This window comes from Centruroides vittatus, unplaced genomic scaffold (assembly GCF_030686945.1).
Source record: "Centruroides vittatus isolate TY-2023 unplaced genomic scaffold, ASM3068694v2 contig_2787, whole genome shotgun sequence".
Classification (NCBI taxonomy): Eukaryota; Metazoa; Arthropoda; class Arachnida; order Scorpiones; family Buthidae; genus Centruroides; species Centruroides vittatus.
Window position 1 is genome coordinate 1 of NW_027121767.1, and position 20462 is coordinate 20462.

The 20462-nt window shown below is 33.0% G+C and overlaps 2 protein-coding genes and 1 non-coding gene across 3 annotated transcripts; 2 read left to right on the forward strand and 1 right to left on the reverse strand.

Moving 5' to 3' along the window:
- Nucleotides 1-3756: 3756 nt before the first annotated feature.
- Nucleotides 3757-3840, forward strand: TRNAL-UAA (transfer RNA leucine (anticodon UAA)). The gene has a single exon. It is a non-coding gene; the product is annotated as a tRNA-Leu (tRNA).
- A 2149-nt stretch (nucleotides 3841-5989) lies between these two features.
- On the reverse strand, nucleotides 5990-7130 carry LOC136972090 (uncharacterized). The gene is made up of 6 exons (XM_067266646.1): nucleotides 7005-7130; nucleotides 6760-6815; nucleotides 6578-6676; nucleotides 6429-6506; nucleotides 6187-6334; nucleotides 5990-6112 (listed from the first exon to the last, which is right to left on the reverse strand). Exons 1-6 carry the CDS (start codon nucleotides 7093-7095, stop codon nucleotides 6087-6089), a joined length of 498 nt encoding a protein of 165 aa, XP_067122747.1. The 5' UTR covers nucleotides 7096-7130; the 3' UTR covers nucleotides 5990-6086.
- Nucleotides 7131-13558: 6428 nt separating this feature from the next.
- Nucleotides 13559-14679, forward strand: LOC136972091 (uncharacterized). The gene is made up of 6 exons (XM_067266647.1): nucleotides 13559-13664; nucleotides 13854-13909; nucleotides 13993-14091; nucleotides 14163-14240; nucleotides 14335-14482; nucleotides 14557-14679. Exons 1-6 carry the CDS (start codon nucleotides 13574-13576, stop codon nucleotides 14580-14582), a joined length of 498 nt encoding a protein of 165 aa, XP_067122748.1. The 5' UTR covers nucleotides 13559-13573; the 3' UTR covers nucleotides 14583-14679.
- The last annotated feature ends 5783 nt before the right edge of the window (nucleotides 14680-20462 follow it).

Below are 20462 nucleotides of genomic sequence, written 5' to 3' on the forward strand. Positions count from 1 at the left end.
TCAAAGTCCGTTCTTTGTTTGTCACGACAGAGAAGATAATTTCCTGTCCGTTAATTGTCGTTCGTACTTCAAAGTCCGTTCTTTGTTTGTCACGACAGAGAAGATAATTTTCTGTCCGTTAATTGTCGTTCGTACTTCAAAGTTTAGATTTTGTTTTTGTTGTCCTTGTTCAGAGAAGATTATTTTCTGTTTGTTTATTGTTTGTATTTAAAAATTAAAGTTTACATCTTGTTTATAATGTATAAAATCCTAAATTTTATCAACATTTGTTAAATTTATTTCGTATTGTTTTTTTATTAATTCTTTACTAATTAATAAATTTGTAAATTTTTAATGTTTAAAAAAGGTATTTAATAAACTAAATTTTTTAAATGAAAGTTTCTGTATGAATTATTAAATTGGACTATGTAAAAAAATTATTTAAATTTACTATATAAGAGTGTTATAGTTTTAAATGGTAAAATGAAAATTACTACAGTATAAAAGTATGTCGAGTGTAAATTTACCCTTTAAGTGTGCGGAATGTTTATTTGAAAAAGGGAAACACGCAGAGATAAGCAGGAGATTATTAGAGGTGTAAGTCTACTATCTGTCACGTAGACATGTGTAGAAATATTTTAGGATTTTAAAAAATTGCGATTTCATGTTGAATGAGGAGGGGCATTATTGAGCTTGAAACTTGTACAGATAATATGTACTAGTAAAACTAAACTGAATAGAAATGAAAGATGAAAACTGTGCAAGTGTTCGAGTGGTTGAACTATATAGTATTCAAGTAGCAAAGTAATGAATTATATTTCATTTGTAGAGAATCATAAAATATAATCTATACATACAAGGTTTAAATTTTTATAAGTCATTTAAAGTATACTTTCTTACTTACTGTATTGCAACATATGAACAAAGTTCATCTTAAGTTTCGATACATACGAAGGTGAAATGTTACTTTATTTAGAAGATATTAAAATGTCAGTATTAAGATTTATGTTAAGAAGTTAGTCATTACTTGTTCTCCAGATGTTGCCTGTACCATATTTCTTTTGCCTTTACCTACGTAGTGTAGCTGTTACGTAGCTTTTAAGCTGACGACTTTGTCTTATGTAGTATAGCTGTTATGTAGCTTTAAATTACTGCTGACGACTTCGCTTTGCGTAGTATAACCTGTTACGTAAGTAGAAAGTTTTCTTTTACTCTAACACGGATAACAATTATTACCCCGAATTAGTCTTTGATATCGAATTTAAAATTTATAACACAAAAATATATTTGAAGCATTATTTATTTCTTATTTAACTTCGCAATAATTAAACAAACAAATAATAACCATTGTATTTAACCTTTTTTATATAAATATCCATTTTTAATCCATTTTTTATATATTAAATATATTTGTTATAACTTAAAATAACTCACAGAATAGCGTTCAGTTTTGAATTTTGAAGTTTAAGTTTAAAGACACACACTTAACTAAAGTATTGTCATTGATATAATAGATTCTACAGTATTAAATCACTACTGGAAAAAGGTGAACCTTGGCCTATTATAAATACTGTATATATAAAAACGTGCAAGCACCCTCGTGAAAGAGTGTTATAGATGTGGGTGCCGGGAGGTGGACAGAGTCACACTTTCTTTTCTCTCGGCTAACAGGTCGGTGAGACCTGCCCACGTCTAGATGGCGGTTCCGATTCGTTACGCGTCACGCGTTATGCGAGTGGAGGAAGTTGAGGGGTCCGACGATAGAGCGGCGGCGGCGGCGATACTCGAATAACTGACATTAACAACGAATTAAAAACAACAACAATTTATTGAGACTAAAGCGAAAGTTACAATAGGGGCGAGCTACTGTCGTCGAAGTTCGGATACGTGGAGGGAGAGTTTACACGAATTTGGGGAGTCATACCTCGTATTCCGAATCGGTCTTGTGACGGGGTTGAGATATCCTCGGGTATCTTTTCGTTAGACGTCGGGACGCGCTCGCATTAGCCAAGGGACCCTACGTAACCGACTTCGAGTCGATCGGACGGACTCTATGTAACCGACCCCCTTTCCTCTCTCGTCGCCCTTTTATTCGAATGTTGTTCATCATGATTCATGGTTTCTCCGTGGGAACCAAACAAGAAAATATTTTATTATTAGCGTTTTGGTTCCGGCGGGTTCGAATTTTCACATAGGAAAACCCTTTTATTCAGTCGACGTGGCGTACTGTGATTTGCTCCTATTAGAGTGCGAAGATACATATTTATAATAAGTGCTTCACGTAGAGAAGAATAAACTTTTGTTACTAAAATAAAAATAATATATAATTAGTAGGAAACAGGAGATCGTGTCGCTAAACTGAAAACACATGTTTGTGTATTAGCATTAGAGACTGCCGTGGCCTGATGTGTATATCACTGTCGGCTAGTTCTTGGTGCATGATAACAGCATCTGTGCCATAAACTCGACAGAACGAACAGACTGTTGCCTATTTCGAATTTGGAAACAAAGAAAACAACGTCGCTGCACCCCTTGCCTGGCATTTGTAGAACTGCGCTTTGAATCTAAAGGCTCTGCTGCACTCGTTGTTACCTATCGCGGTATTAAAATAGATCGCCGAGACGATCACGTTATTACCTTTTCCTACCGTAGTCGCCATCTTTAATTCTGCGATTCCTAGCGGCCGGATCGTAAAGCTATGTATTTCGCTGTTGCTTCGAAGCTTGTTCTACAAGATGGTTTATCCTCCATTACTATACGAAAAAGCCATTGCACTCATACCAACCTTAGGATACTGTTCATTACTGATTAAGGCGGTGTGTAGCAAATTCTTTTTAAAATCCTTTATTGAACCGAGTCCGTTCTCGAAATTTAATCGGTCGACTATTCATTTCGAATGAATAGTAAACTAGAATATAAAATTCTCTTGCTCCTCATTGTGTCTGAATTAAAACAATTTATAGAATAGAATGATTTTTTAAGCGAAAATGTCACGTTAAGTTTTGCTTTCACTTGTTTTATTTCTTACGTACTGACTATCGAATGAAATTTATAAAACAGAAATAATTAATGTAAATTAAAAGGCACGTGCTTCACGAAACATAGTTTTAGAAAATCAATTGCTCAGATATTCTATCTCTTTAGGACGACTGAACTTTTCGTTGATTCCTCCAAGTGTAATACTTTTTCTGAATTTTACAGAGTAGAAACAAACAATTTCGGACAATCCTTAATTTTATACATCTTTCGAGATATGTACAGCCTTAGACAATTAAACACGGCCTCAAATTGATCTTTTAAGTTTTCGTCATTCCTACTTTGCTGTTTATCAAACAATAGCGAGGTTGAGGCCGAAGTTTTAAACGAGAAACTTGTACGTCGGACGTTCAGCGCCGCTTTCATGTAAGCCTAGAAGTTTGACAATGGCGTTTGGAATGTCGAGCATGATTCCACTGACTTTCCAAACGCCATTGCCAAACTTCTAGGCAAACGGGAAAGCGGCGCTGAACGTCCAATGTTTTCGCGTTTAAAACTTCGGCCTCAATCTCGCTAATAATATCGTACTGGTGACGTCGAAGATTGCACATAGGAACTCACTCTTTGTTGCTTAACATTTATTACGCGTGTTCGCTCTCTCGCTAGGCGTTGTTCCTCTACTCTGACGATGTCGCACCTTTGCAGGGATTTAAAATAATTCAATCGAAAAGGAGAGTGATGAAACCGATTATGATTGCTTTTCGACTTGATATAGGGGCGTTTCAAAAGTTGATTGGTCGTGTCGGAATAGCCGAGTGGTTTAAGGCGCCAGACTTAAGCTCTGGTCCTCGTGTGAGGGCGTGGGTTCAAGCCTCATTTTAGACAGATCGTTTTGCTCGAGTGAACACACCTCGGGGTTCAAGCTTCTTGTTCGTTTTCCATCAGGAACGTGTTATACGATGATTGCGCTTATTGAAATCGTAGAAAATGTTGTATAAATTAGTAAAATTTTTCATATTTTAATCAGAATTCAGGTATTTTAATTATTATATGCCTTTCCTATGCACCGTTTTCTTGCTAACAGCAGTGTTATATATGTATTTCAATAATATTTTTAATTAAAATAGAACTGTTTTTCACCATAAGAGGGCGCTGTGTGATGTTTACATTTTTATATTTGAAATTAACGCCTGCTGGAGAATTAGGTTGGTAGCTTGTTTACTTTATTGTAGCAGTTGCGATATTTAATTATTGTATTATAAAATTATACACAAAAACGATTTCTAATTTATTCACACTTACTAATAAGGATTCTTATGGCAATAATTCTTGTTATCCAACTTTATTTTTATGGTTTTTCGGTTAACTATTTCTACCATCTTTTCGACGCCATGTTGGAAACAGAAACAGAAACAGAAACATCATTATTCATTATGTGGCCCGATGCTAGCATTTCTAATTAATCTGCATTAAGAGAGTGTACATTATGTTTAAAATAGTTGGTAAAAAATCGACGTAAAGAAATTTAAATTTAGTATCAACTAGGACACGCTGCATGCTTTCTCATTTTCATTTAAACATGGCGTCGAAATGACGGTAGAGTGTACTGAAAACACGTGCATCTCTAGTTACAAAAAATATAACTTTTGAGGTATTTAATAAGAATTTGTTTTATTTACATGGGTATACTATAGATTACCACCTATGGAATTTCGGGTCTTTGGGTACATATCTGAACTCAGGAGACCGAGACGAGTTCAACGATACCCTACTTTTGGATCAGAGACGAAAAATAAAAAAGTTATTATACTTTTTAAGTTACCATACTTTTTTAATGCTCTCATGAAGACGGCACCATAGTTGCCAGTACTGCCATCTTGCGGTAAACTCTGCAAATCATGACGTCGGTCTACGGTCATTTCCAGTAGGGTTAAACATGCGATACGAGAGCGGAGAGAGCGACGCGACTTCCGATCATCGCGCGATTGCCATTTCGGTTAATGTTACTTATGGCAGCGAACATGGCAGCCGTTCGCACTGTTCGTGCTCTCGACCGACCACCCGGAGGGGAGCTGCCGGCAGGCCGCCATGGGCTAAACGTCACTAGTTATTGACTCACGGTAGTTCTTGAACAAAGTAAAAAAGGGGGGAAACGTCTACTAAAGACAATTTTAACGGCAAGCGACGCGACACCCGATCACGATAGCGAGGCCGATCTAGCGGACAGAGCGACGTGACTCCCTATCATCACGGGATCGCTGGAAAAAAAGTATAACAACTTTTTTATTTTTTGTCTTTCAACCAGTAAAAATTTCTATTATAAAGTCCGAACCCACTGGAGATATGACACGTGATCACCTCTATCTGCCTACCCCTTTGACTTTCAACCAACAAAATTTAATAGCATCAATGCTCCTAATATACAAACCTTCCTGAATAATTTCGGAAAGTCACAGGAAATATTAAGCTTCGAAGTTTGTGAACAAAATCGTTGACATAATTTTCGTGCTTTACACAATTAAATCACAAGGTCAATTTCATACAATCCGGAATTTTTTCAAAGAAAAAATATTAAGATTAATTGCTTTCGGAAAAGTTAAACACTTACACGAGTAACTTGACTTTTTTATAGCCCCAAAACTTCATTTAAGATCATTATTCAGTGACATTTAAAGACTTATGCTTCATATCTAAATATGCATAGCCGAACTTCGATTTAACGCCTCCATTTTTTTGCATATAAAGTTGGCACAAAATCGAGTGTAGCGCTAAATTTAAGCACTTCGACCAATTAGAATTATAAGTTACTTAGTAACGAATGCTACACAAATTCGAGTTTGAGTTTAGAAGTTTGGTGTTAACAATGACATTTCCAATACAAAATCTTACATATGGTTAGGTTATTAATATAAATAAACGTAATTATTTACATTAATTAAGTAATTACAATTTTATTGTTTTTGCTGCTTCAATTTACATTTTTAATATTAGAAATGTCATTATTCGATTGTCAAAAGCATCAAATATACAGATATAAATTTTTGAATTTGAAAGACACTTTATTAAAAGTTCATAAATATACAAATATAAATAATATAAATAAACAGGTAAAAATATATATAAATTGCTTTTCAATACAGTCCTAAATATGGAATATCTGAAAAATAAAAATTTTCATAAGATAAAGTCTTCTTAAATGTATTATATTTTATCCAATAGTTTAAAACTAACCATCGTCGTTTGGTTGGGTTATGGATCCTTGTTGATTCGATGACTGAGATAAATAACCGAATTGTTGTCCATAAGGTTGAGATATATAACCCTGTTGCTGCATGATAGGTTGAGATGTGACTTCAGATTGAACTCTACTCACACACGACTGCAATTTTTATTTTTTATTTCAGAATTATAAATTGGCACAAAATTGCATCAACATTAGAGGACGGAAATATGTTAGATTCATGGTTACATACCTCAAAAATTCGAGGAAGAGAGAAATCTCGATCCTTTTTCAGTTTGTATGCCAGACAGCACCGAAACATGAAATCCTCCTAAGACATATTTTTAATTATAATTGGAAATTACATGTTATATCATCCTATGTATATGACAATTAAAATACCTTTTCGTTTGCTTCTTTGCAGATAAATTTGGACGTTTCTTTGCTATTGCTAACGTGTCTTCGCAGAGGTCTGGCACAACTTTCAAAATGACTGAAGAGCTGAAAGTGTAAATGAATTATTTTCGATCGATTGGTCTCGTGCAAATTTCTGTTAATTTTATAATTTTTCCAATAGGTTTTACCTTTGATTTTCCACTTTCTGCCATACACTTTTTTATAGCGTCGTGGTCTTTTGTAGCTACACGAAAAGTATTCAAAATATTTTAAAATGTTAATTGTTTACACATCGTATTACTCTACGAATTTACGTTTTTTATACATTAGAAATATGTGCATAAAATATTTAAATTTTTAAAAAATCACGTAAAATAAAATTTATTAAACTTTTGAACATTTTAGGATTTTAAACAGTAAAAGTTAAACTTACCACAATATTTATCGACAATGTCGAATGCATCCAGACTTCTTCCCTCTTTTGCTAATACAAAAAGAGCCAATACAATGAGTAGAAACTTCATTTTCTATCGCAGTTTACGATTGTTGACGATTGATAGTAGATGAAATTATCGTAAATTTATATAGATCTGAAACTGTGTGGGAAGGAATTTCGCCTACAATCTCAATCGCAACACTTGAAGTCACCGGTATTGATGCAACAGTAATAACCTATTTTTAAATTAGTTATTGTAAAAGTAAGTTATTTTAGATCAAGTATTTTAGATAAAAAAAATGAATATACAGTCTTCATTTTTTAAAGTAAACATGAATTTCGCTACTTAAAATTTATTCTTAAAGTTTACTGCTAGCAGATGTGCAATTTTATTTTCTTTCATAAGAATCATGTAAATCATATTCAAAGCATAAATTTGATTTACATGTATTATACTTTCCATTGAATGAGAGACTATCTTGGTTGAAATGAAAAAAATATTTTCGGTTTTCAACTTTGAAACTATATTATTGCTTTGAATCTATTAAATATATCAAAGATTCGACTGATTCGGCACGAGTCTAATTTCTGTTTCTATTATCTGTAATCATCAGGAATCATCGGTGACGTTGTGTCATGTAATCGTAGGGTATATCTACCATCATTTTAGGGGTATCACTTATTCAAATCACTTAAACATTCAGCTTTTTAGCCTGCAACGTAGTTAGGGCTGGGAAAAGGGATATTCACCAGAGCTCAAATCCCGGAGGGCGCAGTCAGTAAAGCGAGTCTTCAATATATCTCGATTTTTAGGGCGCGAAATCAGAATCTTGCTTTGGGTGTCAATGATTAGCTACGACACTGCTCATAGCAGCTTTGTCAACAGTTCCATTAACATACTGGGAACAACTTCGTTGCCTTTTGATTGACGAAAATGTGTATATTTCTTTATTTTATTGTAATTTTATCCGTTAAAGTAATGAAATAAACATATGAATTTTCACTTGGCTATAAATTATCTCAGATTTTGCTGATGACACCGAGTTTGTAATTGAAGAGGGAATTGTTGCTCTTATTATCAGGTTAAAAAACTTCATGTATTTACTTAATGCGACATTATTAGTAGACACTCGTGAAGTTGGCTCTTGCAAGTGTTTGTTCAACTAAAATTTTATGCCATTCGATTGTTTTTCGTTTGTACCGGATTTTTCTGTCAAAATTTTTGTTTGTAATATTTTGGAAGTTAAAACTGAATTAACGTTGACCTACATTTATCTGTTGAGAATTTGATTGCAGGCAGGACCATCGAGAGATCGTAATGGGACTTTATCGATTAATTTTTTTTAAGAAATGAAATACGTAGAATTCTACTTTAATAATAAAAAGCAGTCTTAAAGATTTTATTTGCTGTCAGAAAATTATAACGTTAATTTCGTAGGATTAGGAATGACTATGAATCACTAGATTTCTGAGAACCCAGGGAAACTTTAGTTCTCCCTCTGAAGACTCAGGTCCAGGTATTTGTAACAAGTAAAAGGTGATGCCAAACTTCGTTTGTATCAGAATGGTGTGTGTACATTTTCTTTATGTTGCTTTACATTTATTGAGATTAAGATTAGTACCAATCACCATAACTTTTACGCCAAATATATACCGACAATTATAATATTAACTATTCATTTCTATTAGTAACAAATAATTAATTTAGATATTTAACAGTATTCTAGTCATAGTTATATTATGGCGTTATGTCGAGCCCTGGGGCTCTCACCGGGTGTTCGTCTTTGCACCCACGTTCGGCTTTTTAAAGGCTATCTCATTGTGTTCGGTTTATCGGGACCGAGTGTTCTGTCGGGCGCCTCTTCACTATCGGGCTCTGTTCCCCCACATTGGGGATGTTATGTTCTCATCTGGGGAATGTCCATCACGCGACCTTTCTTGTACCCCTGAACCAGTAGTAAGTCCTACATGGTACTCAGGGTCCCCCAAGACAGTGGTTCGTCAGTTTATGTTCATCTGCCACCTGTGCTTTACTCGGAATTCCATGTAACGGCGTTTGCTTCGTGGTGTTTTTCGTCCACTCCGAGTTGGTGTTTGTGTGCTACCTCTCCTTCGAAGGAGCATTTTGTTCTTGTTTTAGTTAAGTGTACTGTAATTGTCGGGTTTCATCTGTCACCTCCAATTTGGAGCACCCACACTGTTCTCTGTGGGCCTAGGCCCAAGTTTTGTAAAAGCTTATCTTGGCATTCTTATCTCTGCCCGGTACTTACCGCTCACGGCCCTCTCTTCACACTTTTCTATCATCCTTGCCCCATCTTCCCCCCCCTCTTCCTCTTCTCACTTCTCTTCTAAGGCTAAGCCATAGGTACGGCCTTCTAAACTTTTATAGTAGTAGTAGTAGTAGTTATATTATGGCAGTGCGAAAGCATTTCACCTTAATATATTTAATCTTTATATATCAGACTCACTTGAAAGAAAAGATTCAAAGTCTTGACAGAGATTTGTTCAGCTGCAATGCCGATTATCAGGATGCTTTTGAAAATAGGGAAGTACTGTACTTCAGTAGTTGGCATACATCTCGGATCATTTTTATATTGTAGTCCCGAGTATCAAAAAAGTGGAAACAGTTAAATTTCCTCACAGAAACATTGCAAGTAATAAGAAATGTTCAAGATTCGCTATCTCGACTCATTGCACAAATCGACAGAATATCCGAGAAAAATTCAAATCGTTGCTTGAAAAAAATAGCTGATCTGACGTTTTACTTAAGATAGGAAACGAATTGCAAGTTTCTTTTGCAGTAGAGATTAAATTAGAAAATGCAGCTAACTTTATGTATGCACCTGCAACATGTCGCGATGTCGAAAGATCTTTCAGTATAAACTCATTCTGGGTGCCGACTCTCGAGTTATGCGAGTAGAAATACGAACGAGTTGAGACTATCACGTGGTACAAACTCGCCTGGTGAGATCATTCACTGACGAGTTCGTGACACATGACACTCCTGTCATATTCGTGTTGCTACTCACCTAACTCATAACTAATCACTCCGGATTGAAATCAATCAACATTACTCCCAAACATATGGAACAATTTTTGGTTTCGCACTGTTTCAGCAGAGCCTAGTGGTTTCGAATCAATATATCGGTTAACGAAAAAATCGGATAACGAACACTTTCCTGAAAGATTTTTATGTTCGGATAACGAACACCTCACAAAACAAACTACAAGAAGACGCAACATAAATAACGAGTACCGATTGGTCTTCCCTTGTCTACGGGCAACGATTCGAAACCTTTCGGAGCGCGGGAGACTTCGACATCGACGCTCAACCCCGTATATAGGGGAAGGGAGGGCAGGTTGAAAGGTTTAACTTTAAGATGTATAAAAAACATAAAACAACATAATATAAAGCTTTTATTTTAATCAGTCTCGACAGAGATCTTAGATGGTTAAAAAATTGTGTAATTAAAAATAATTAATATTAAGTATAAAATCTGTTAGGAATCATGAAGTAAAAACTTCAAAAATTTCATCTTGCTTTCACCCTGAAAGGCAAGATGGAATACATAGGATATCCCTACATTTTACAATTGACACGTAAAAAACATCCATCTTTTGTGTCTGTACATAGTTCATGTACCCAACCACAACACACTAGACACTGTACCCAGTCCTCTGTGGGCGGTTCCACATATAGTTCTCCACATAATACACAAAACCTTTATCCATCGCCATCTGCATCGTTTCTTCAGTCCAAGAACGTCTGTTGCTCTTTCTTATATACTTGATTCACCATCTAAAAATAATTACATCCTCAATTAGTTAGATAAATTGAAAACAGAAATCAAAATAATTGCGCGCGGGCAACATGGAAACTATTCCATCTTGCCCTGAAATGCAATTTTCCATCTTGCCCACATGCCGATTGTCAATAATAATATCAAAGCTTTAAAAATCCTGAAGTTTTTTCCTCTTTAAATATCAATTCATGCAATCTATCCCTAATAGGTACTTTGTATAAAAACAAAATAGTAATACTTACCTTGTAGGCAGCGTCGTAACTAGTTTTTTATGCGCCCGGTGCGAGCTTCTGTAACGACGCCCCAAAACTACGATATAAAACTTGGTCCCGGTCATTTCTACGCTCCCCCAGGGTCTGCGCCCTGTGCCTAGGCACCGCTGGCACCGCCTTAATTACGGCACTGCTTGTAGGTATAAATAATAACACTACAAAAGTCCAATGATTGCGTAATAATCTGCTGCGAAATAAGAAATACTTGCACACGTCAATTGGTGGCACCAACTGGTCTGAATCGCCGTTCATAAATACAAGATATCCGGGTGTCTCTGTGTGCATAGAGATTCGGATGCTTCGTCGCGCGGGTCCGGGTGGGTAAGTAGTTTCCATCTTGCCACCCCTTCCATCTTGCTCTCCCTTCCCCTACTGATCGAATAGTATTCCTCCGAACTTTGAAACTCTCCCTTGTAATTCCAGCCTTTTATTTTTCTGACAAAAACAATTCTTTTATAGTATTCGCGAGCCTGTCGGGCGGGCACTCGTTAAGTTTTGCGTCGGATTTTATTATCGCGAAGGTAAGAGTATAATAGCAAAGGTAGAGAGTGGGCAGATGTCTGATGTCGCTGGGCAGTATGATTTGAACTGGTCTACAGAAGGCTGCAGTTCAATCTTATCTAAGAAAAATACAGTATAATCAAGAAGACTCAAGCAGCTAAAAAAGTAACAAAAATTACATCTGAGAAATAAAGAGCATTGAAGAGCTCATAATGAAACCCGAAACTGATCTGACGACAGAACACCAAGAACTCTTGAATGAAGAACACCAAAAATCTCGGCGAGAAATGTTTCCTCTGAAAAAGACGATTAATACCGATATCTGCTATTAGAGATCTTTTGAAGAAGTGGGAGGATGTCAGAACAACGATCTTAGAAGAATGGCATCCAAATCAGGTTGAGGTTAATAGGCTTCGACATTACAGATTTTTTAACCCCTACAAACGGAAAAAACATGACTAATAAAAATGCAAGATTGTGTATATATGTATTTTTATTTTTACATATAAATAAACGTAGTAAGAAAGTATATATATGTTTTTATTTTTGGAGCCTCCAGAACAAATTAATCAAATTCCCATAAAAACTAGGTAAATCGATAATCGGTTAACGAGCAATTCGGATAGCGACAAAGCCTTGGAACGGATTATGTTCGTTAACCGATCACCCACTGTACAAGCCTAATCTTTGTATTCAGTGTTGTTTAAAAGAATCGGAATGAAAAGGTCGCATATTACTTTGCATATTTTACTTGTCCTAGGAGCATATTACCACATATGTTTTTCAAATTTTAAGTGCAAAGAAACCTCATACTAGTTATAATGGATCAACGAACAGGATTCACTGCACAAGATCATACCAACATACGTATAATAAGGTTATAGTTAATGACATGAAGCGTAATACAGTATATTCACTTAATGAATATCCAAAATAATCTTACTGATAGATAACGGAATTTCGAGTAAGGAAAAGAGAAAATTAATTAAAATTATAAATTTAAAGGAAACTCGCCGATTAATTTCTTTAAAAAACTACAAAATTTATAAATCGTTGTTTTACCATATTATAAAAACAATTTATAAAATACACCATATAAAAACAATGAAATATTCGTTCATTAAATTCGTCCATTAAATTAATATTTAATTTATAACATAATTAAAACTGCTCAGGGTTATTAATTAAGAATAAATATTAATTAATTACTGTAAAATTTTATTGATATAAACTGTGATTGATAACATTATTATAAAAAACAAAAAATAATAATTTCATATTCTGCTGAGACAGGTCAAGGAAATCAGATCAAGTGCAATACAGGATATAGGCTATTCTATATAAAGCATACGATATATTTTATAACGTTACGTATAGAGTTCAAAAAGTGAAAGGGAAATTCCTTTAAATTATATATTTTGCAAATGTTTAAAACACTAATTGTGTGTAGGTTCAAGGTTTTAAAATGCGGTGTCGTTTTTTGTTTACACAGCAAAATCATACAAATTAATGAGAATAAAAAATTTTTATGCAATATATAAGTATCTATTCCCATTATATTTAGTTTAATAGTAATAAATAAATAAATAATAAAACTCTCAATAGATAAATGACAGGTTCAGAGATTTCGTTAAACGAGAATTTCAATAAAATTTCTCTGTTAAGATTTTGGTCTGCAAACATAACTAATATAATAATGCTACATTAACATGCGTCACTCAGGGAGATGAAATATTTGAGTAGAATAAAGCTAGTACTATCTAAAAGTTACTTAGAAAGAAAAAGTTACCTATTCATTATATCTAATATAATTTACTTTTACAATAACTAATTTAAAAATAGGTTATTACTGTTGCATCAATACCGGTGACTTCAAGTGTTGCGATTGAGATTGTAGGCGAAATTCCTTCCCACACAGTTTCAGATCTATATAAATTTACGATAATTTCATCTACTATCAATCGTCAACAATCGTAAACTGCGATAGAAAATGAAGTTTCTACTCATTGTATTGGCTCTTTTTGTATTAGCAAAAGAGGGAAGAAGTCTGGATGCATTCGACATTGTCGATAAATATTGTGGTAAGTTTAACTTTTACTGTTTAAAATCCTAAAATGTTCAAAAGTTTAATAAATTTTATTTTACGTGATTTTTTAAAAATTTAAATATTTTATGCACATATTTCTAATGTATAAAAAACGTAAATTCGTAGAGTAATACGATGTGTAAACAATTAACATTTTAAAATATTTTGAATACTTTTCGTGTAGCTACAAAAGACCACGACGCTATAAAAAAGTGTATGGCAGAAAGTGGAAAATCAAAGGTAAAACCTATTGGAAAAATTATAAAATTAACAGAAATTTGCACGAGACCAATCGATCGAAAATAATTCATTTACACTTTCAGCTCTTCAGTCATTTTGAAAGTTGTGCCAGACCTCTGCGAAGACACGTTAGCAATAGCAAAGAAACGTCCAAATTTATCTGCAAAGAAGCAAACGAAAAGGTATTTTAATTGTCATATACATAGGATGATATAACATGTAATTTCCAATTATAATTAAAAATATGTCTTAGGAGGATTTCATGTTTCGGTGCTGTCTGGCATACAAACTGAAAAAGGATCGAGATTTCTCTCTTCCTCGAATTTTTGAGGTATGTAACCATGAATCTAACATATTTCCGTCCTCTAATGTTGATGCAATTTTGTGCCAATTTATAATTCTGAAATAAAAAATAAAAATTGCAGTCGTGTGTGAGTAGAGTTCAATCTGAAGTCACATCTCAACCTATCATGCAGCAACAGGGTTATATATCTCAACCTTATGGACAACAATTCGGTTATTTATCTCAGTCATCGAATCAACAAGGATCCATAACCCAACCAAACGACGATGGTTAGTTTTAAACTATTGGATAAAATATAATACATTTAAGAAGACTTTATCTTATGAAAATTTTTATTTTTCAGATATTCCATATTTAGGACTGTATTGAAAAGCAATTTATATATATTTTTACCTGTTTATTTATATTATTTATATTTGTATATTTATGAACTTTTAATAAAGTGTCTTTCAAATTCAAAAATTTATATCTGTATATTTGATGCTTTTGACAATCGAATAATGACATTTCTAATATTAAAAATGTAAATTGAAGCAGCAAAAACAATAAAATTGTAATTACTTAATTAATGTAAATAATTACGTTTATTTATATTAATAACCTAACCATATGTAAGATTTTGTATTGGAAATGTCATTGTTAACACCAAACTTCTAAACTCAAACTCGAATTTGTGTAGCATTCGTTACTAAGTAACTTATAATTCTAATTGGTCGAAGTGCTTAAATTTAGCGCTACACTCGATTTTGTGCCAACTTTATATGCAAAAAAATGGAGGCGTTAAATCGAAGTTCGGCTATGCATATTTAGATATGAAGCATAAGTCTTTAAATGTCACTGAATAATGATCTTAAATGAAGTTTTGGGGCTATAAAAAAGTCAAGTTACTCGTGTAAGTGTTTAACTTTTCCGAAAGCAATTAATCTTAATATTTTTTCTTTGAAAAAATTCCGGATTGTATGAAATTGACCTTGTGATTTAATTGTGTAAAGCACGAAAATTATGTCAACGATTTTGTTCACAAACTTCGAAGCTTAATATTTCCTGTGACTTTCCGAAATTATTCAAGAAGGTTTGTATATTAGGAGCATTGATGCTATTAAATTTTGTTGGTTGAAAGTCAAAGGGGTAGGCAGATAGAGGTGATCACGTGTCATATCTCCAGTGGGTTCGGACTTTATAATAGAAATTTTTACTGGTTGAAACATTCCTTTCACCGAACATTATTTGTGAATAAAAAAATTGGTTTCGTAAATCTTCCGGTATTCTAAATTTCATATTTTTCAGAAAACTGAATGACTATGCATAGGCAGAAAGTATAAAAGCAATCGATATTTTTAATCCCAAGTTTTCACCTACTAAATTGTACCAATCTTTGCAAACGGCTTTATGATTCAATTCTAGGATTGCCTGCCACGACACAAGAATGGTATGTTCCCAAAAAAATAAGTTCGACAAATCGAATGTATTTATTCCTTAAATTAATAGTGTCTAAAACAAAAATGTTGTTGACTTGGCATTTACAAGCAAGGGCGTCGCCAGGGGCAGGGGCAGAGGGGCAGTTGCCCTCCCCTAGAAATTCGAAAAAGTTATTTAAATGCTAAGTTTTAATTAAAATAATCTTCTTAGGATTCTTGTAAGTTAAAGAAAATGTTTTATTTGAGATATTTCTTTTCCGGTACATAGTAAATGATTAAAACTTTATGAATCGTTTCTATTTTACCTACATACAATTCATATCCTCTATCAATTTACATCATCTTGCCCCCTCTTACCCATTGGCTGGCGTCGTCCTTGTTTACAAGGATTGAAAGGTTACAAACCGAGAACGAAAGCCGTTGTCCAACAGGGTCATAGGACGCAGCTCATACAAACTTCACTGTAGGTTATTTGGTTCATCACATATCAATTATGAAATAGTTAGGTATAAGTTTTATTAAATCATTATGCGTTTTACTGGCTTTTATCCGAACCTGGTTTCTTAGCTTCCAAACATAAAAAGTTTTCTATAACGCTCTATGTTAACAAATTCCATAATCGTAACACATTACTGTACTCATTTTATTCATTTGTTATGATAGTCACAGTCATACGTGGCTAAGAAAATAATTCACATCAAAATAGATATTTATAAGTGAAATAACTAGCATTTGAAATTTATTCTATACACAAATAAAATTTTAATCAAAAAAAGTGTTTGTCGATCTTTAATGGACTGTATAAATATGAAAGAAAACACTTGCGGTTTGCGGGTCGTTACACAAGAAGAAAAAACAATACGGCTGACGCACTTGGCCGTTACAAAAAACTCTCGCCTCCAAACGTTTTTAAATTATCATTTTTTCTCACAAAAAGTACGGTGGCGCTCGAGGCGGCAACAAAGAGTTTAAATTAAATTTATACTTTATAAGTATGATTGTCATGCGTATGATTATTCAACCTAAGCTTCCATTTAATTTTCATGCTCTACAAGGTTATATTCTGACGGTATTGAGGATTCACCAAAATGTTATATACGAAAGAAATCTTCAAAATTCTGCGCGTAAATGGTAATTAATAAATCCCAAAACTTACATTACATTACATGTTTTTACTTTATTTTAAAAATACTTTGCAACTTAAACAAATCCAATTATTAAAATTTTAAACTACAGCGAAATTAAAAAAATAAATTTATTCTAAAACAAAATACTAAGCTGCAACTAATTTATAAAGGCTTCTACAGTACATCCAAACCCGTTTATAAAAGTGCACATCAAAAATAAAGTAATTTTACTAAATGAATTTTACTATTTTCCTGTATTGAACATTCCTTCAAAAATAGAATTTAAACTAAAACGACACTTTTATAATTAACGAAGACAAGTTGCATATAATAAGGCACAAAAATTTATTATTCTCATTATTCCTTAGCCATTACATGAACTATTAAACATTCCATTAATTCATTCCGTACATTATTAAACAGCCAACGGAAATTTATTATGCTCATTGTCCTTTCGTCATTACATGAACTATTAAACATTCTATTAATTCATTCCGTACATTATTAAACAGCCAACGGAAATTTATTATGCTCATTGTCCTTTCGCCATTACATGAACTATTAAACATTCTATTAATTCATTCCTACATTATTAAACAGTTAACGGAAATTTATTATGCTCATTGTTCTTTCGCCATTACATGAACTATTAAACATTCCATTAATTCATTCTGTACATTATTAAACAGCCACCGGAAATTTATTATGCTCATTGTCCTTTCGTCATTACATGAACTATTAAACATTTTATTAATTCATTTCGTACATTATTAAACAGCCAACGGAAATTTATTATGCTCATTGTCCTTTCGCCATTACATGAACTATTAAACATTCCATTAATTCATTCCGTACATTATTAAACAGCCAACGGAAATTTATTATGCTCATTGTCCTTTCGCCATTACATGAACTATTAAACATTCCATTAATTCATTTCTTACATTATTAAACAGCCAACGGAAATTTATTATGCTCATTGTTTTTCGCCATTACATGAACTATTAAACATTCTATTAATTCATTTCGTACATTATTAAACAGCCAACGGAAATTTATTATGCTCATTGTCCTTTCGCCATTACATGAACTATTAAACATTCCATTAATTCATTCCGTACATTATTAAACAGCCAACGGAAATTTATTATGCTCATTGTCCTTTCGCCATTACATGAACTATTAAACATTCCATTAATTCATTCCTTACATTATTAAACAGCCAACGGAAATTTATTATGCTCATTGTCCTTTCGCCATTACATGAACTATTAAACATTCCATTAATTCATTCGTACATTATTAAACAGCTAACGGAAATTTATTATGCTCATTGTCCTTTCGCCATTACATGAACTATTAAACATTCTATTAATTCATTTCGTACATTATTAAACAGCCAACGGAAATTTATTATGCTCATTGTCTTTTCGCCATTACATGAACTATTAAACATTCCATTAATTCATTCCGTACATTATTAAACAGCCAACGGAAATTTATTATGCTCATTGTCCTTTCGCCATTACATGAACTATTAAACATTCCATTAATTCATTTCTTACATTATTAAACAGCCAACGGAAATTTATTATGCTCATTGTCCTTTCGCCATTACATGAACTATTAAACATTCCATTAATTCATTCGTACATTATTAAACAGCTAACGGAAATTTATTATGCTCATTGTCCTTTCGCCATTACATGAACTATTAAACATTCCATTAATTCATTCCGTACATTATTAAACAGCTAACGGAAATTTATTATGCTCATTGTCCTTTCGCCATTACATGAACTATTAAACATTCCATTAATTCATTTCGTACATTATTAAACAGCCAACGGAAATTTATTATGCTCATTGTCTTTTCGCCATTACATGAACTATTAAACATTTCATTAATTCATTTCGTACATTATTAAACAGCCAACGGAAATTTATTATGCTCATTGTCCTTTCGCCATTACATGAACTATTAAACATTCTATTAATTCATTCCGTACATTATTAAACAGCCAACGGAAATTTATTATGCTCATTGTCCTTTCGCCATTACATGAACTATTAAACATTCCATTAATTCATTCCGTACATTATTAAACAGCCAACGGAAATTTGTTATGCTCATTGTCCTTTCGCCATGATATGAACTATTAAACATTCCATTAATTCATTCCGTACATTATTAAACAGCCAACGGAAATTTATTATGCTCATTGTCCTTTCGCCATTACATGAACTATTAAACATTCCATTAATTCATTCCGTACATTATTAAACAGTTAACGGAAATTTATTATGCTCATTGTTCTTTCGCCATTACATGAACTATTAAACATTCCATTAATTCATTCCGTACATTATTAAACAGCCAACGGAAATTTATTATGCTCATTGTCCTTTCGCCATTACATGAACTATTAAACATTCCATTAATTCATTTCTTACATTATTAAACAGCCAACGGAAATTTATTATGCTCATTGTCTTTTCGCCATTACATGAACTATTAAACATTCTATTAATTCATTCCGTACATTATTAAACAGCCAACGGAAATTTATTATGCTCATTGTCCTTTCGCCATTACATGAACTATTAAACATTCCATTAATTCATTCTGTACATTATTAAACAGCCAACGGAAATTTATTATGCTCATTGTCCTTTCGCCATTACATGAACTATTAAACATTCCATTAATTCATTCCTACATTATTAAACAGCTAACGGAAATTTATTATGCTCATTGTCCTTTCGCCATTACATGAACTATTAAACATTCCATTAATTCATTCCGTACATTATTAAACAGCCAACGGAAATTTATTATGCTCATTGTCCTTTCGCCATGATATGAACTATTAAACATTCCATTAATTCATTCGTACATTATTAAACAGCCAACGGAAATTTATTATGCTCATTGTCCTTTCGCCATTACATGAACTATTAAACATTTCATTAATTCATTTCGTACATTATTAAACAGCCAACGGAAATTTATTATGCTCATTGTCTTTTCGCCATTACATGAACTATTAAACATTCTATTAATTCATTCGTACATTATTAAACAGCCAACGGAAATTTATTATGCTCATTGTCCTTTCGCCATTACATGAACTATTAAACATTCCATTAATTCATTCCGTACATTATTAAACAGCCAACGGAAATTTATTATGCTCATTGTCCTTTCGCCATTACATGAACTATTAAACATTCCATTAATTCATTCCGTACATTATTAAACAGCTAACGGAAATTTATTATGCTCATTGTCCTTTCGCCATTACATGAACTATTAAACATTCCATTAATTCATTCCGTACATTATTAAACAGCTAACGGAAATTTATTATGCTCATTGTCCTTTCGCCATTACATGAACTATTAAACATTCCATTAATTCATTCCGTACATTATTAAACAGCCAACGGAAATTTATTATGCTCATTGTTCTTTCGCCATTACATGAACTATTAAACATTCCATTAATTCATTCTGTACATTATTAAACAGCCAACGGAAATTTATTATGCTCATTGTCCTTTCGCCATTACATGAACTATTAAACATTCTATTAATTCATTCGTACATTATTAAACAGCCAACGGAAATTTATTATGCTCATTGTCCTTTCGCCATTACATGAACTATTAAACATTCCATTAATTCATTCCGTACATTATTAA